This window comes from Scatophagus argus, chromosome 22 (genome assembly GCF_020382885.2).
Source record: "Scatophagus argus isolate fScaArg1 chromosome 22, fScaArg1.pri, whole genome shotgun sequence".
NCBI lineage: Eukaryota > Metazoa > Chordata > Actinopteri > Scatophagidae > Scatophagus > Scatophagus argus.
In genome coordinates this window covers 9,472,806-9,485,589 of record NC_058514.1, presented here as the reverse complement: position 1 = coordinate 9,485,589, position 12,784 = coordinate 9,472,806, and the positions used below count along the sequence as shown (strand labels likewise).

The following is a 12,784-nucleotide window of genomic DNA, read 5'->3' as shown; positions in this document are numbered from 1 at the left end:
ATACACTTAATTGGATTCTTAAGGCAACTTTGATGAGAAGGTACCATTCTGATATCTGCACAGCTGGCTAGCTTATGTTTCACTTAATCCATAAAACACCTCTAAAGATAACTGATTCACCAGCATCTCTTCTGTTTAATCAATACGAAAACTTAAGTTTAAAAGTTTTGTTCAGCTGTGCTAAATGGCTTCTGGGAGGGGTATTGAACTTCTTAGCTAAAGCTTGAAACAGCTAACCTGTTTCAGACTAAACGTACAGGAAATCCCCCAGCCAGCACCCCTAAAGCTCACCAATTGTCTCAGTAATCAAAAAATATTGCTTTATCTATACAAAAAAAGTGTAAAGATGACTATTACATTAAACTGAGGTTGCTGCTGCTGGTAGCTTTGTATTTAACATGCAGACATCAGAGTAACATCGATCTTCCATCTTTGACAAAGCTATTAAGTGCAAAGTAAAACTTTTCTTTTCAAACATGAGTGACTAACACGAAGAGAATCACTTGTGTGTTTTTGACACAGTAGCTCACTTTAAATCCAGGTGCTCAAACCTCTTCAAACCCCCACTGAACGTCCCATTTTGTAGCAAGCAGTAGCTCGACATTCTCAGATGCTTGGCGAGACAATAACGTCTCCTTGGGTGCATTTGTCTTACTGTAGCAGCCTTGTTTTGGCTCTTATGTGTGTCTGTGGTCTAGTACAAAGCTAAGGAGCTCATATCCCCAAGGCTACCATTTCTAAGTCAGCACAGACTCACACTCTTTAAATGTTTGGAGGTTAGAACTCCTACAACGCACAATCTGTCTTTGAAACTGTTCTGTTGCTCTTTCTTGAGCAGCATAAAAAATATGAGCATGTTTGATGAGCACATTGGGTATTTTTGTATTCGCATTGTGGTTTGTCTTTGGAAGCTTGTATGCTCTCAGATGGGTGCCGGAAAAAAGAAATCAGGCATGAGAAACTGGGTCAAACGCTGAAGGATTTCAAAGTTGGATTCTTATAGAAACAATGTGAAAGGACAAAAATTTAAGAATGCAAAAGGAAAGGCAGGTTAGAGGATAGCAGAGTAAAATGAAAGGACAAAAATGAGGTAAGAAAGGAAAGAAGGGCTGAATATGAATACAAAGCAATAAGGACAAAACAAGGACAAGGACTACATTTGGCAGAAAGCCTGATAATGATGGGAGGTTCCTGAGAGCTAACTCCCCTGAAAGCAGCAAGACTTTGCAGAGTGCTGGACGGACATCCTTTGGTTTGGCTTTGTGGCATTTGCCGTGTTGAGTCTGACAAACAAACACAGAAAATAAGCTGTGAAGTAAATAAACCAATCTGCTGAAACACCCGTCACTCCCCCTCTCTTTCTCTTTCCATGACGTACCCAGTGAATCATTGAAGCAGATTCACTGTCAGTTTGAGCAAAGATGTCATATTCCATCTCACTGGGCATCAAACGTACCCTGGAGTCGCACACATGTAAATAAGAAGCGGAGAACACGACATTCACTTTGTGGGGAACGTTCAGGCCTGTACTCCTCTCCCTCTATCATCTCATACAGCAGTGATATGTAGACCCTATTACAACATGTAAATGACCCCCTACTGTGCAATCTAGGAGTACGATATGACATACATGCTCAAATGTGCAGAGCAGAAGTCATATATGGTATACGAATATGTGTGTGTGTGTTATCAACCTAATACTTCTGCTCACTGTGGTTGTGTGTATGTATGTTTTTAAACATGTGCATTATGCATCCATTTACTGTATGTATTAAATTCAAGCTGTCAGAATTGGACAGATGCTGTCTTGTTTTTCTATGTGGCAAGCCACATGAATAAGAGGAAATTCTACTTTTGATCAAATTGTACACATGCTGCTTTATAGACTACCAATAATGTGTAGCTCTGCATTAGACTCATGACTGTCAACAGCCATGTTGATACCTTGGCTAGCAACACCTGTAGGAAGAGCAAACTGAGTCGCTGTTGTTGGCAGATGTAGTCTCAATAGTCGGCCTTCTACTGATGGTTGCTGTTGGAATGTCTGTCGACGGCGGATTAATGCTTTTTAACCATTTTCTTGCAGCAAAAGGAATGAATGCAGCTCCTCTAAATAATAATGTTTTGACTTGCCTAATCTACCTAGCTCATTTTTTGTTCATGTAATTATTTTTATGAACACTAGAGAGAATACATGAGTAATTTTGGCAGCCCGACTGGGCTATTTGTTCTGTTAGTTGTATTCACTGATGAGACATTAGCTCATCAGTGAATACAGTTTATCATTAGCTCCCTATTTTATTCACAGCTACACTGTACTTCCGCCAAAGGGTGAACATACCTGAAACATGTTTGTTTCTTTAGAAATCTTTCTTTTTCTGTTTTCTTTTGATGACACCATTTTGAGGTCCAGCTCTGTTTTAAGGAAAGCAATATCCAAAAGATAGAGCTCTGAAGCAACAAAGTGCCCTAATTGCTATATTACCAATGACAGTCTCGTTCTTTTCTTTCATCTCTAACACACTCCATCAGCCTTTTCTCTGCCCTCCCACTATGGACTCATCGCTCCTCTTCAGCATTTTGTACTGTGACAATAGAGAAAAATGGCCAACCTTGCTTGGATTTAAAAAAACAAAACAAAAAACAAACACAACAAACAAACTTTTCTCCATCACAAACACACACACACACACACACACTAATTTTTTCTGTCTTTTTTTTCCTCATCTTCGCCCCAACCTACTCTGACCCCGCTCCAAACGTTGGAGGTCACATATTTATTTTGAATACCTCCTCTTCCAGCCGTGATGGCACAAAAGAAATAAATGTAAGAGTTATTTATTACGATATAAAACAAGTAGTTTCTGGAAAATGAAACCTTGGAGGATGGAAGATATTGAATTTTTCAACATGGTGCTCAATTCAAACCATTGTCTCCTTGTCCCTGGGGACCCGGTCCAGTTACATGTTGCGTTTAAGCACAAAGGTCAATAAAGTTAATTGATTAGCTCTCATAAGGATATATAGTGATGAATGAAGGGTATTTCTGGTGCAATGAATCAAACTACCTCTGGAGCTGTAAACGGATGGTCGTATCCCCCGCCTAATGGGAATAAGTGTAAACTCGTTCGCCATAGCCAATGCCATAGAGCTTCACAGACAGGCACCAATACAGCCGCATTATTGGTCCATCACTTACACTTTATGAGCACCTCAGAGCTGAAGCAGATATGGTGTAGCACTGCTGGCGGCTTAGTGATAGATTATTGGCAAGTCCATTGATCTGCCTGGGAAGGTGATAGAAACATAGCATGAATCTTCTTCAGCTTAGATCTTCACAGAATAAACTACCAAAGAGCTTTTATATTGGTAAAAACAGAAAAAGATTTTATGAGATGTTTGCATTTGCCTGATCCACGCCCATGGAACAGCGGACCTAAGTCTGAAAATCATGGAAAGCAGCTATTTTAATTCCAAACTTCTTATTGTTAGTTTCTTTTGAACTGTTTTTTTCCTTGTAAGTATTCATTCAACATCAAATCTATATTTCTCCTTTATTTTAAAAGTTTCTTCACAACATCCCTAAGCACTACTGGACATATCAAAAAATGTTGTGTTGTGGGTGTTTCAATCAGTGATGGGTTAAATGCAGAGAAGTAATCCCATTTTGGGATTAATAAAGCAAATTAAATCAAAAAAAATTAATTAAATTAAATTAAATTGTCCTGCTTAAAGAAGACACACTGCAGTTCAAATAAACTAAAATGACCTTTGCAATTTTATTTTTAACGCAAGGACATTTAAACAAGTAAACACATCACAAAAGACATCCTTAACCTTCAACCATACTGACCTAATCACACCAGCATCATGATTTAAACCCAATGCGTTCAAAAATAAATTCCACGGGGCAAAATCCAGAACTATAGTAATAAAAAGAAATACTTTGGTTTCAGGAGAGAAACTTGTAGCTTATTCACATGTTCAACAGCAATGTGTGCCGGCCGTGCTGTGTATCACAAACTATGATACAGGATTTTTAGCATATGTGTATGTCTTGACTGGCACGACATATCCTTCTAAAAAAAAAAAACAAGTTCATGTCATGTAATAATCCGAACCGAATATATATTAAACTTAACTTAAAAGATAAAAAGATAAAAATGACCTTTTCCAGTGGGGGCCAGAACCTGCATATGCAACAATACACCACGCGAATCAGCCCATTTAGCTTGTCTTATATCAGGTGAAGGTAACCAGTAACAGATTAAATAACAGAATAAACAGTATTATGATTGAGGTATCACATGCACAACCCCTGCCACTGTGGAAGATCACATCAGAAGAACTATTCCAGAAAGAGTTCTCTTCCATCCTGCTGGTAAATAAGTGTTATGCTAAAAGTGGTCCAGTGCACAAGTCTCTCAAAGGCCCTGTCTAAGGCCTTTGTCCAGTTCTGATATGTTTTCTGTCTCTTTTAATAAGAGTGTTTCACATAGTTCAATAAATTCTCCAATATGGAAAGTCAAGAACTGCTCTTCCAAACTTTTGCACCTAGTATTCACCTTTTTGTCATTAACCAAAAGGCGCTGACAAGGGAATGTTGTTGGTGTAAAAAACCCAATCTGTTATTAAACTATAAGATATCGTGAAAGGCTGTAGAAACGCTTGGAAAAATGAATCCATGGTTGGCTGTGTAGTGGATATTTTTTTTTTCTCTCTTGAAGTTCAGTACTTTGTTACAAGGCCGACCATCCTTCAAGACATTTACAGTCGATCTTCAAAATATACATCACGCTCTTATCCAAAGCAATTTCCAAGAGGTGAGCAGTTACTAGCATCAGTCTTAGACAATCCCAACTGTCTTACTGAGCTTGGGGCAGCTGTTCACCATAAAAGCTCCACTCATTAGTTGTCCACAGAGTGGCATTTGCATTTTAGCACAAATCGTGTCCATTGTGTTTGAACAGACTGTGTCTCAATCCAAAAAAGAAGGTTGACTTTCTTGCTTGAGGACAAGCTTGGATGGCCAGTCAGAATTAGCACCTTTGCTTGTTTTTCTCACCAAACTTATAAACATGAGGCAAAGGCACAAAGTTTCGCCTCCTGGCCTCTGGGCCATCATGGTGACGCATTTTTGTCACCGTCCATGTGGGACCTTCCTGTTCATGTTTGCCAGGCTGTGTGCCAGTCTCTTGGTGAAGAGCGGGTGGCTTTTACCACAATACGTGTGCGTCGTCTTCAGCAATTCCTCCTCAAGAGGTTCCAGCAAAGAATTCAGCGGGTCCGCACCAAAAGAGTACTGAAACAACACAATTTGTTGGTTAGACTTGGTGTGATGTATTGTATTGATCTCACACATAGAGACATTCAGTAAAGGATGATGAGGAACTTCTAAAATGTGCTTCATGTGCTAAATCAAGAAACAGTGCCGAACGTAAAGGCAGAATCGTATGTTATGAGATTTGTGTATCAATGTGGTCTCATGTTGCCAAGAAAGATGCCTCGCATCTTTAATCGCACCATGTTTCTTCAGAGAACTGAAAGACGGGGGTGGTGGTTGTCTAGAAGGTCAGAGGAGCAGGCTTAGAAACTCAAAAATGAGCAGCTGAAATCCCAAGCTACTGTCAAAATTCCCCTGAGGACAGCTCTCAGCCCCCTACTGTTCCAGCAAAACTGATCAGATTCCCTTAGTAAGCAAGCAAAGTGGCGCTTTGGGCAGCATTTGCGCTTGGAAAATATCTTTCCCTTGATAAATTAAAAACTAAATCCACAAGTCATGCTGAACTCAGATGGGACTCCAAATCTAATCTGATCGGTCAGCCAGGCAAGAAGCCCACATTGTTGGAGTCACTTTTATGCTATAGGCTTACCGTCCAGTGATAAGAAAGGATTACAGAAGAAATTTCATGTCTCCCCAATAATGAAGGAGCCTTTACAACGCTCTAAGGAAATCAAAGGGGAATTACCATTCTTTATGCCAGCTCATTTGCTTGCAGTCGGGTCTCTGATATTGGGTCACAAAGAGAATGGCGTTTTTATGAGCACACACACGTACACACACCAGCCGGTCATAAAGTTGCATTTACAGTTGGTGTATTGATTTTGTGTGGCTGATGGGGCACTGCTGGTGTGCAGGCTCTGACTCTAAACGTGCCATCGGCTGTAAAATTTAACTGCTGCTTCCTGGGCTCAGCTTCTGACAGTGGAGGCAGGGAGGAGATGCTTTAATGACAGACAGAACACCGTGGTCTGTTTGAGACACAGACAGGCAGACAGACAGACAGGGAGGAGCACTACTGTTTGTAGTCCCATTTCTTTGTGTGAAGATACAGGGCACGGACACTGATTTACGTGCCTTTGTCTCCACTTTATTAAGACAAAGAAATGCAATGAAAGGCAGAATTAATGACTTGTTGCATCATTACCGATAGATGTTTACAGGGCAGAAACATTGCTGATTTATTCATTTATTGATAAACTGAAAATTAACAATTTTCATAATCAATTAATCATTTAAGTAATTTATTAAGCAGAAAACTTCTGATAATTCACTGCTCCTGGCCTTTCAGAAATGAGGGTTTGCAAATGTGACATTCTGGTGACTGTTTCGGTATTCTGTGACACAAGTTCATCAAAAACGATTAATGAAAAATGAAATTAATCAGCAGTTGTAGTTCAAAATAACTTTCAACAAGTTTCAGCCTTTTGTCTGGCTGTGGACATGACTATACCATTCACGTACTGATATTGGCTTTTTGGTGCTTGTGCAGTATGTTGGTCTCATTTGGTCAGAGACAAACTGTCTCTGGCAACCTAAAACAGTCGACAATGGAACAAATAGACTGAGGTACCTCCTGCTTCATGGCTAAATTTTTCATAGTGAGTAAAATTAGGAAATCCTGCTCACAACAGGCAATTATTTAACTCTGACTGGTGAGTTAAACAGAGTCAAAGGAGTACCATTTAAAATACAAACAAACAAAACAAAAAGCCCCCATAGGTGTTAAAGACACACCACACCTGTCTTTCATCAGTCCTCAATGTGTTTCCCAACTCAACCCCTCACCTGATTACACACCTGCTCCACACTAGTAATCAGCTCCAGCAGACAATATAAGGTGCTCTGCAACCAGGTCTTACTCATTTGCCAGATTGTCTGTGCAGCCTAAGCTGTCCAGAAGCTTCTCTCTGTAGCCTGTCTCAACATATAGCTCTCTTAGTTTTTCTTGGCAGTTTTTGCCTTTTTAGCTTTGCTCTCTGATCTGACTGCCTCCTGTAGAAGTTTGTGTTACCCTCACACAAACCTGCATGTTAGATAAAGAGCTGAATCCTATTAAAATAGATGTTTTGTTACAGACACCGACATATAAACTAGTTTGAGAATAAGAATATATTTCAAAAACTCAGTAAAAGAGTATCCTCTTTTCTGTGCCGGTTTTCTGAACCTTTGCACTTTTACTGAGTTGTCAATGCAGTACTGTCCTGTTAGTTATTCACTCCATAACACCGCACAGATAGCCTGAGGTTCTGCTGCAGATGAACAAGCAAGAAATGGATGAAATGGTCTGTCCAGTGAGATTAAACACACAAAGGATCAATCCATACTTCTCCATCCTCCTGGCAAACCAAATTTAATCACATACCTGTGAAAGTATCAATACCTACATAGGCTATTGGAAAAACTGTGTTTTAATGCTTGCTGTGGGCCCTTGTGAGGGGGGGGGGTTATACTCCCTTATAGCAGCATACACACACACTGGTACATGTGTGTCTGTAATTGATCCTGTCCCATAAAGCTGCAGTTTTAACTGCAGGCCACAGATAAGGTATGGATCAGCCATTGCTCTGATCTACATTCAATGCTTTGTTAATAGAAAGGCAATAAGACTCCCAATGTTGATGGCTTCATTAAGTAAATGCCACTCATGCTGTCAATATCAATACAGTGTGCTGGTAAACAACTCATAAACATCCTTGTGTGGGAAATTAGCTTTCACTCCAACCTTCTGGAAATGGTGGCGATTTGTGTTTTCCAATGCGGACACTTAACGGTGTTTAGGGTCAACACCAATCCACAATCTCATTTGTGAGGGTGAAGAAACAGGGCAGTGGAGAAGAGCAGGTGTGTCACTGGGGTTACAAATGGGGCTCTCATCAGCCATTGCACTGGATTACACCTATAACACTTGGAAAAGCCTTTTAACAAGTAACAGATCTCAGCGACTGATCTGGTACATGCTTTAGCTGCCAAAATGCAGGCAGGAGTATTTCTGCATTAAGTACACGGAGATGGAAACAAAAATTGTTATGCAATAAAACCTGTCATCATAACAAAAAAAGCAAGCATTTCACGATGGGCTAAACCACAAAGCTACTTTTTCTCCTCTTGTTTTTATCTGCCTATATTGTGTCTGCAAGTTGTTAAACTCAAAGTCTGGGACAAACCCTTTGAAGCCTCAGGGGCAGACACTAAAACCCATTTTTTTTCTGTTAATATTTTAGATAATTAACATTTTTTTTTGGTTATTAAATTTAATTGTACATGAGCTGTGTAGATCTTGGCACAATGTCTTGTTATCTATATTTGGTTTTTAATTATTACAAGTGAAATAGACCACCAGACACACTCAGAAATGAAGAAAAGGCATCTTCAAAAGCCTTCACAAGTCTGCAACGAAGATGGCTAAAAATGAACAATAAAAAGGCAATTTAAAGATTAGAGGAAGTGCAGCTCATTTTATGCACATTTAATAGCATTAAAGCAGATAAGTCTTAGCAACTGATGTATCAGCTGCTGCAGTTCAATATTAATGCAGCCTGTTTTGCTGTCTTTATGTAGAGAGTTATGAGTGTTACTGCTGCAGGTTCATTTGGACTGAACACTGCATAAATCCCTCCGTATCAAATCAATGCTAGGACGAACGTAAGAAGAAGGCCCGCACTGGATAATGGAACTGAATTCACAGAACTTCAATGTACTACTGCATTCAAGCATCTCACCAATGCAAACATGCATGCCTACCTTTCGTATGGCTTCATACACAGCCCTGAAGGCAGGCTGTTTGTGGTCGTGGTAAACCCCTCTGTTACCATGCAGTATGTAGATGCCACCTTCTTCGGCTGATGCGCAGTTACTGCCATATATACAGTGATCTGGACGATAATTCCACTGGCATGGAAACTCCAGCAAGCACTCTGGGAATGAAGATTTCAGTGAACAAATTAGTGCTATAAGAGTGAGGATCCTGCAGAGAAGTGTGTGAAACAAATGACTAACTTCAACGAAAGGCACATCTAAACAGTTGATACCTCTTGATCCTTCTACAATTTCTCTACAGAGGATTAAAAAGTATTATGTAGACATACTTCCAGTTGTACATATGGAATATTACAGGCTATATGGGCATTAGTGTGTGTGCAGTCTCACCTGGGTTGTGGTGGAAAATTATATTTAGAAGATCCTGGTCTCCCCAGGTTATGTTGAGTTTATATTTCTGAAGCAGAGGCATCAGCAGCTCCTCCCAACGTAGCCCCACAGAAGTCATGTCATTCTGTCAACATCGACATGTATACACAACAGTGAAAAGATGCCTTTACTACGTCAGGTTACTGTCAAGCGTTGAAACCTTCCACAGATCTGACTGCACAACAACCGCAGAAGAAGGAGGACATCTTGTGGTCAATAAAAGTAGTACACAGCTAGGGTGTTGTGTGCTACAATCAAATCTCTCCTGGATAACGTATCTTCCCTACCTTAAAGAACATGCTCCTCATCCTTGTCATGTTCATGAGCATGACCCCTGAGTTGATGCCCGTCTTGCCATAGAAAGGGTGGCGGGCAAAGCGGTTGTACCAGGCGATGCGGGGCTCTTCATGCTCAGGGGCCATAGCGGCCAGCTGGGAGGAATTAAAATGGGATATGAGCTCCCACAGGTGGTCTACGACCTGCAGGAAGAGGATGTCTGAGTCGACGTACACGATGGAGTCGATGTCCTTTAGGATCAGCTGCACAGACGCACACAAGACAGATGTGACTTTAATAATGTGGACGTTCTCCAATGAATAGTCTTTACTGTCATCACACAAAGGCATAATATAGTCAATTGTTTTTCAGATATAAATCTAGAGGTTTTAAAGTATAAATTCAAACTGCAAGTGAAGTTCGTGATCTGTAAAATATGGTAAACACAACTGGTGTTTTATAGCTATGGATGCCAGGTTTATTGGACGTCTTTGATCATATTTTCTAGTTCAAAGTTCCACGTTTTCCAGACCTTTGATTCCCCAGCTTGAGTTATGTTTGTCTTTTAAAAAGAACTCTTAGATGTCTTCTCTCTACAAGAAACTCACGGGTAAGAAGAGCCTTTGAGAGGCGCAGGGTTTGAAGAGTTTCTTCCACTCTGCTGCATTTTCACTGGGGAAGCTGATGGAGTACACCGTGTAGTTGAACTTAGAGCGAATAAAGCCAGGCCACGACTCCAGCTGGAACACAGATAACCATTAAATTACAGAACAGAAAGAAATCTGCAGGCGATTTTCAGAATAATTTTTCAAATTCTTCCAACTCACAACTTCCATGAAGCTGGCGTGTAGCCGATCTTCAGCAAAGATGTGCACGTAGAGAGGCTTGATGCTGAAAAGCACAGCAGACTTGATCATGGTGACAGTTTCCTCCAGCCTCTCACCACAAGCCACCACTGCCAGGTGCATGGGAGGTTCGGGTATGCTCTGAACACCGCCTGCCTCCGCCTGACCCCGCTGACGCATGATATACCTGAGTGAGATGACAGAATTTGATTGGTTTGATATCATTTTCATATAATGTGTTTACATTTACTGTTAGTGACATCACTCAGACCAGAGTCTGACTGTATGACTGACTTTTCTGGCCTTTTCATAGACCAAACGATGAACGAAGAACTTGATAACTACTTTACTATGGACATTTCACCTCACTCGTTCCAGTCCTACATGCAGCCATAATGGCAATGGCATCTGTTGATTCTTCCTTTTGAACTTTATTACCCACTCCTCCCATCTGTCCTTCTCCTCAAACCTACATTAACAGTGAGGTGTGAAAGTAAACAAAGTTGCAGTTGCATAAACATTTTCTCACGTTTAGATTCATGACTTCACATTAAGATTGTAAATTCTGCACGATAAAATTGGACTAAATGTAATGCTGGTTTGGTCTGGAGGAGAGGCGCTGCAGTCGGATATTCTTCGCGTGACAACAGTATCCACAACCTTTACTGACACACCAGTTAATCTGGGAACCACCTGGAGGGATTCACGTGAAGTTCCACACCTGTCCAAGTCTCGCGTTACGACTGTGTTGAACCATAGAAATGTGTAACGACAGCTAAGTGGGCTGTAGCGTTACTTTCTCTGTACTTTGTTAGAATTACATTCCGATACATTCGAAGTGTGGTACAGAGTAGCTAGCGACATCTGTACCCACACTTAAAGGATGAAAAGTGTGTTTCTCCACAGTGTACCCGCTTAAAGCAGAAAAACCTGAATATCCAGTCTTACCTATTGTACCAATGTGGGCTTTGGGGCCGAGTTTTGTCCACGGCCCCTCGCCTGCCTCCGGTAACTCTCGATGGGATGAAAATCCTCTTCGGTCCGTTTCCTCCAGCCGGCATGTCTGAATAAAGCAGCTTACTGTAAACATACAAACCCGAAAACACGGCAAACACCATGCACAACATTAGTGCACGAATGTAACGCCGCATTATGCAGTTTGTAAGCACAACTCTGAGACAAAATCATGACACACAAACTACTATTTAATAACAGCGAAGTTTGACGCTGTGGTAGGGTGCTTCCGGTCATCGTTTAGAAAATAAAACTTATCAGGCGCTACAATCAACGCCCCCTGGCGGCCTGGTTAAAGCTCTGCAACTCCTTTCCCACATTCACTATTCATACTGTATTTTAGAAAAATACTCGTTATTTATCTGATCTGAAAGAATGAGGCAGTATTTTGTCTAATGTGACAGATTGGGAATATGATTACACACATTATTTCTTTGCAGCATGCTACAAAACTAGGTTACAACACTGTGTAATGATGTAAATACAATGTAACAGTGCAGAAAATATAACAAAACATAATGGCTGCAGATAAGATTACTTTGCCCTGCAACATACCTACATTATGCCTATTTGTTTTTACATTACGTTTGATATTTTTTATTTATGTATATTTTATGTTTTAAATGCCAGAGACATTGTTGCTTACCTTTCCTATCTAGAAAAAAAACTGGGATATACACCAGTGAGAGGTTCAGGGGCTGTAATTATGTTGATTAAAGAGTCATTTCAGGTATTTCTAAAGGGGGTTGAAAAAGGGCTGTGGTCTGTGTGGCCATTATATTCATTATACATACATATATATTTTCAAATGATGCAGCTGATCATGTCAGTGCTCTTGCTAATACTTAAGTGTAACTACGCTTGTTTGTATGATGTATAATAACCATTTCTTTCAGCTTCCTGCAAATTCATTTTTCTTTACATTCGACAAACTATCAAGTACTCCCGGAAGGTGGGAAGCGACACACATACTTCACGGTTTTAGGCTGTTATTTTGAAGGCGACGACAAACTTCCGGGTCGCATCTCTATTGTATTTCCTTCACTTGATGCACATCACACGAGAGAAGCAGGAGGTCGGGACCCTAAATGGGGGAAGGGTGGGAGCGATAAGCTAAGTAGATTCCTCCCCCTTCCTCCCCCCCCCCCGCACGCTCCGGCGTCTGCAGCAATTTTCAATT

At 40.6% G+C, this 12,784-nt stretch overlaps 1 protein-coding gene across 1 annotated transcript; it reads right to left on the bottom strand.

Moving 5' to 3' along the window:
* Positions 1 to 3,755: 3,755 nt before the first annotated feature.
* gxylt1b (glucoside xylosyltransferase 1b) lies at positions 3,756 to 11,868 on the bottom strand. The gene is made up of 7 exons (XM_046379012.1): positions 11,539 to 11,868; positions 10,573 to 10,777; positions 10,354 to 10,485; positions 9,757 to 10,008; positions 9,431 to 9,554; positions 9,026 to 9,198; positions 3,756 to 5,302 (listed from the first exon to the last, which is right to left on the bottom strand). The coding sequence occupies exons 1-7, from the start codon at positions 11,739 to 11,741 to the stop codon at positions 5,141 to 5,143; spliced, it is 1,251 nt and encodes a 416-aa protein (XP_046234968.1). The 5' UTR covers positions 11,742 to 11,868; the 3' UTR covers positions 3,756 to 5,140.
* Positions 11,869 to 12,784: the final 916 nt, after the last annotated feature.

Coding starts and splice junctions, on each gene's coding strand:
- gxylt1b (XM_046379012.1), bottom strand. CDS start 11,741: ATGCGGCGTTACATTCGTGCACTAATGTTGTGCATGGTGTTTGCCGTG. Junction 10,778..11,538: donor AGCCCACATTGGTACAATAG/GTAAGACTGGAT, acceptor CATCTCACTCAG/GTATATCATGCGTCAGCGGG. Junction 9,199..9,430: donor AATTTTCCACCACAACCCAG/GTGAGACTGCAC, acceptor CTTCATTCCCAG/AGTGCTTGCTGGAGTTTCCA.